The sequence below is a fragment of the Montipora foliosa genome, chromosome 13, assembly GCF_036669935.1.
Source record: "Montipora foliosa isolate CH-2021 chromosome 13, ASM3666993v2, whole genome shotgun sequence".
Taxonomy (NCBI): Eukaryota; Metazoa; Cnidaria; class Anthozoa; order Scleractinia; family Acroporidae; genus Montipora; species Montipora foliosa.
Genome location: NC_090881.1, coordinates 32,960,467 through 32,966,016, shown reverse-complemented (window position 1 = coordinate 32,966,016; position 5,550 = coordinate 32,960,467). Strand labels below are relative to the sequence as shown.

At 38.9% G+C, this 5,550-nt stretch overlaps 2 protein-coding genes across 2 annotated transcripts in view; one reads left to right on the top strand and one right to left on the bottom strand.

Moving 5' to 3' along the window:
* Positions 1-2,473, bottom strand: part of LOC137983978 (signal recognition particle receptor subunit alpha-like) — a 16,461-nt gene extending 13,988 nt beyond the window's left edge. Inside the window, exons 1-3 of the mRNA XM_068831135.1 lie at positions 2,286-2,473; positions 2,103-2,186; positions 278-608 (exon numbers count right to left, since the gene is read on the bottom strand). Coding sequence (XP_068687236.1) covers positions 278-608; positions 2,103-2,186; positions 2,286-2,402 — 532 coding nt within the window. The 5' untranslated portion in view covers positions 2,403-2,473. The remainder of the gene's footprint in view (positions 1-277; positions 609-2,102; positions 2,187-2,285) is intronic.
* LOC137983340 (FMR1-interacting protein NUFIP1-like) overlaps positions 1-5,550 on the top strand; it is a 200,645-nt gene that overhangs the window by 44,336 nt on the left and 150,759 nt on the right. The gene's annotated exons all lie outside the window — the stretch shown is intronic.

The following is a 5,550-nucleotide window of genomic DNA, read 5'->3' as shown; positions in this document are numbered from 1 at the left end:
GGAACTTTATTTAAGTGTCTAGTCGTTCTAGCACTGGAGCACTAATTGGGAACGCGGCAAACAGAGATTAACAAAGGTATTAACGCAAATGAAGTCAAATGTTGGCTTTTTGAGGAGAGGGAAAAACCAGAGTGCCCAGAGAAAAACCTCTCGGTGCAGAGTAGATAACAAACAAACTCAAGCCACTCTGGGAATCAAACCTGGGCCACACTGGTGGGAGGCGAGTGCTCTCACCACTGCACCATCTCTGTACCCCTAAATACATGTATTTATTTACCTTCTTCCATTATATCCTGCTTCTTGTTTTTTGTTCCTCCCTTCTTTGAACTTTTGCCATTCTCTTTGTTTTTTTCATTTTTATCAATCTTGAGTGAACCAACTGTCTTCTGCGACTTCTTTGATTCTTCAAAGGTTCTCATCTTTATAGGAGCTTGAGATTTACTTCTTAATTCTGCTTCTCTCAGTATACGGTTAAAATCGTCATTGAATTCATAACTCCTCATAATTCCAGCTTCGAGCTCATCTTTGTATTTGTCTCTAAATTCCAGCTGAATATCATTCAAGAGTTTGTCAACGTATGATAGTTGTAATGTTTTCTGGAATGCAACCTGATACAAAGCAAAATCAGTGATTTGTTGTCCTTTCAAATCACAATGAAACACAAACAGAGAACATAATAGCAGACATCTTTATTTCACACGTAACTTAGAAGGTAGCCTTCCATAAAATCGAAATGTTGATCTCCCGCAAACCAGCTTAGCTTCCACAAGCATTACAGCAAATTACTGTATTGATAGTTTAAGGGACATTAAAATCTCCAAGCTGTCCAACTTGAAACCTTAGCAAAAGCCCTCACCTCTGTAAATAGGCTGGCTCATTTTAGCTTCATAATTATGTTGCAAATTAAGTAAGGAAACACTGGCTCCACAGGCTCTAGAGATCTTCAATAAAATTTAATTGTTAAATGCAGCCCAGTGTTATTAAAGTTGTGAGCATTTTAAAGTGCCATTGCCATTAAAAAAACCACAGTTCCTTTTTTCTTCAAATTTTGAAAGTTTAGTTACTCAACACCCAACTGGCAATAGATAGAGCTCAAATTTTGATCCAAAGGCTGCTAATTTCCTTGACTACATGTTTTGGATTTCACGGTCCGCCATAACTGACCTTCAAACCCTACTGGAAGGTCCCAGATGGCTGGATCAAGAGGAAAACTCGCTAATCTTGTGTAAAGGCACCCACAAACAAGGAAACATTGTTTCCCAAAATGTTTCTTTGGCACATAAACAAGGAAACATTTGCCGAGGAAGCAAAACATTTCTGAGCAAATTCAGAAACATGTTTGGTTGCGCAACAAAATTAATGTTTCCTGGGGCCGCAAACGCGAAACATTTGCTTCTGCAACATGGTTTCCTGGTTTTTCAGGAGGAGGAATAGTGCAGTGGTGAGAGCACTTGCCTCCCACCAATGTGACCCAGATTTGATTCCCAGATCCCGCGCCATATGTGGGTTGAGTTTGTTGGTTCTCTACTATGCTCCGAGAGTTTTTTCTCCGGGTACTTCAGTTTTCCCTTCTCTTCAAAAACCAATAAGATTCAACATGTATTGATTTGATTTCATTTCATTTGTGCACGACCCCAGAAGCTATTTAGCTTTAAGAACATTATTGTGTGAAAATAAAGTTCTATTCTAATCTATTATATTGTTTGTAGGCGCCTTAAGAAAACAGTGCTCATGTGAATGCATCAAATGCACAACACAAGTTTAACAGTCTAAAAGCCCAATACTCCAGTGCTGCATGCTAAATCACACAAACATGCATTCCTTGGGGATTGAGTGTTTGACGTCATTTGCTTCTCCAACAACGGTCTGTCAATATTTTAAAGTTAAGTAATAAACTTAACAATCTTCAAAAGATGGTAAAATTTCCACAGGCCTATGACAAGCAAACATACTATTGAAATTTAAAGACAAAATGGAAGCAATATTTTTGTGGCAGTGGCACTTGTGTACAACTATATTTCACGTAACGTTGTCTTATACAAGTACAAGCTTGAAATAGTTATAGCTCAATGTGTTAATAACATGCTATAAAAGAAACTTACCACAAACACCAGTTCAAACTCATTATCGAGTTTATATTTCAACGTGAGCGTGCCATGAGTGAAGGAATTATTACCTCCACGCTCCTAAAACATTACGAAAAAAACAGCTTGTTACAAAACCTTGAGGAAACTTCCTTTTTAAAAAACAAGGAAACTAGACGATCGATTTAAGCGTTCACTTACCTGCAAAATAACACTGCGTATGAGTTCATTGACAGGAAGGGTAAAGGACTGGCATGTACCCTGAAAACACCAGAGCACAATACCGCCTTTAGAAAATATAGTAAAGAGATCTAACATAACGATTTCTACCTTCTTGATCTAGTTTTTGTCTTGTTTATCATGTGAATCATCATCTTTTTCATGAATTTTGTATTTGCGCATGCTCCATGATTGTCTACCAGATCTCCCAGAATGCGTTCGTCGCAATAGAAAAGGCCCTGGGAACGAGATAGTCAGTGACTCAGTGTAAAATGCAAACTGCAGACCAGGGGTGAAATGCAGACTGAGGTTATAACCAGGAGCCCATTACGTAATTAGCTCCTGGTTAAAACGTAATTGTTGAAAAAGCCAAAACCCCTTAGAAATGCTAACCTTAGGCCTAATTAGGCTTAAAACAATATTTAGGCTTAACTGTTAGCATTTCTAATGGGTTTGGGCTTTTTCAACAGTTAAATGGTTTTAAATTATAACCTCAGTCTGCATTTTACCCCCGGTCTGCAGTCTGCGTTTTACACTGACCAAAGACTATATATAAAAGTAACTAGTATTGATGCATAGTGTTGGCAGGTAACGTTGAGCATTGTACTTGGGTTTTTTATTAAGTGTACTTGGACACGGAATTATAAAATGGTTCAAGTAATTCCGTGTCCAAGTACATGAGATCTTTGCCAAATGAAAAGTCCCGTAAAATTCCTGGTTACGTGTAATAACGACTGGTGATCTGTACTAACGTCTAATGACGAGTAGTAACGACAAGTAACGTGTAACAACAGCAAGTGATGTGTATTTATACGTCTAGTGACGAGTAGTAACTGCTAGTAACGCGTAATAACGGGTAGGGATTTGGAGTTAAGTCGTTCTACGTACAGTAATGGCGGGCTAACGACGTTGGATAACACCTAGTGATTGGAAGTAACGTTAAGTTACGATTAATCGTGTAAGACTATATAAAGTAGCTAGTATTGATGTATAGTGTTGGCAGGTGACGTAGAGTATTCGCCCTTGTCACACGGCGGCCATATTGTCCAAGCCAAGCCTCGCAGTGGAAACCATGGGGGTGAGGCTTGGCGTTGTAAAACAAAGCTTTTTTGGTCTCCCGGGACAATATGGCCGCCGTGTGACATGGGCGAATTGTTTTGATAAGGAATTATACGTTGCTTTTTCATTTTGATTACTTGGACACGGAATTATAACCCAAACACTTGTCCCCTGTACTACTCATTCCTTTTTCAGCTGAGATGGGTAGGAAGATGAGTGCGAGAGTCGTAGCCCTTTGAATTTCTGCCAGAAAACAAAAAAATTGTGTATCTACAATCGTGGACAAAACTCTTTGAGAAAACCGCATGAAATACTACAAATTTGATCACCCGCGATCTACACCTGGCTGCACTGCCCACTCTGAACTAAATTTGCAAGAACGGGGTTCGAAATAAGAGGAAAAAAAGGAACTTTTGCCGTTATGTGTTCACATTTAACATAGGCTTTGAGATTAAGTGATTTTACATAGTAGACAGAAAAGGAAAGAAAGGGACAAATCTTACAAAATTCAAACTGTATCAATATAACAGCAACTTTATTTATTCAGCTCAATGAAAGGGAAGAATACCAGAGGTTATCGCTATAGAGGGTATCCGCCCGCGACAGGATGTAATTGACTGAGAGCAGGAGTCCTTGCTGAGAGTCGATTTTGATAAGGGCGGAAAGCCGGAATACCCGGAAAAAATCCTCGGGGTCTGACTGAGATTGACTGAAACTCAGTCCACATACGAACTCGGGGCCGAGAGTTGATCCCGGGTCGCAGAGGTGGAAGGCAAGGTTGATAACCGCTGGGCCGTCCCAGGAACCTGGAACTCCCGACTCACGAGACATGTGACCCTGTGCTTTCTAGCAGCGTGGAATTCTTCCACTTTATCAACTATGTTTAAGCTGAGCATAGTTACTAACTATGAGCTGAGGCAGTGACCGCGTTGCCTATGGGGCTTCATTGAAAGGGCCAACTCAGTGAAGTATCAACTTCCACCTCTAAAATTATATTTTGTCTCAAAGGAATTAATTAAATTCTCTTTCTTTCTTTCTTTCTTTCTTTCTTTCTAAGGACCTCCACAGACTAGACATTTAGTTGTCGACAACTAAATGTTATCAACAACTAAAAAATGCAGTGTGTGGGACGAGTTGTCGACAAGTAAGCAGTTTCCCAACTGCTCAGTTGTCGACAACTTCATTCTGGTGTGTGGGGATAGGCAGTTTAGATGTCGACCACTATCGTATTTGATCGTATCTGCGTTATTAGTGGTCAGTGTTTTTTTCCTACAAAGAAAAATGACGCAAGAATGGGCCTTATCACACGGCGGCCATTTTGAGTCCTGAGGGATTATAAACTTAAACTCCCAAACATTTCGACCCGAGGCTCAGGGTACGAAATCTGTTGTCTATAGCCAATATGGCCGCCGCACGAATAGAAAAAGGAAAGGAAAGGAACTTTATTCAAGTGTCTAATCTTCTAGCACCGTAGAGCACTAATCGGGGACACTATAAATTGAAATTAACAAGATAACAAGAAAACCTCTCGGTGCAGAGTAGACAACCAATAAAAACCTTCATTACAAACATGCGCAGTTAATGTTATTTCCCAAGTTCTCTCGGACATAGTTGTCGACGGCTTTCTATTGTCGATAAAAGATAGTTGTTCACAAATAAATGTGTACTCTGTGGAGGCCTTAATGCACCTTGTTTATCTCCCAAAAATTTTGCATAACCATTGTTTGCAATTTCTCATGGAAATCGAAAACAGTGGAGTATTATTGGATTTGAGAAAGCAGAGAATCAAAATTTTTAAGAGGAAAAAGAGAAGAGAACATGACGGTAAGTGGAAAAAAGCTATATCACAGTATTTTGCCATACAACAAAAAAATATATAATAATAATAATAATAATAATAATAATAATAATAATAATAATTACAACAAAAAAAATGTACTTATAAGTTGACCAGATAGTAAAATAAGTTACTGAAGAACAATTCACTACAATGGATAACACACATCCTTTACTTACCGAATTCCACATTAAAATTGTGGTGAATGAAATCACACCATCCCAGGAAAAGGGAAAATAATGATTTAATTAGCAACTATTCACCGAAGTGGAGGTGATAGTGGTGAATGCATATCATCCATCACTTGCCACAAATACTGACAAAACAGCGAGAAAATACAGCACAAAAAGA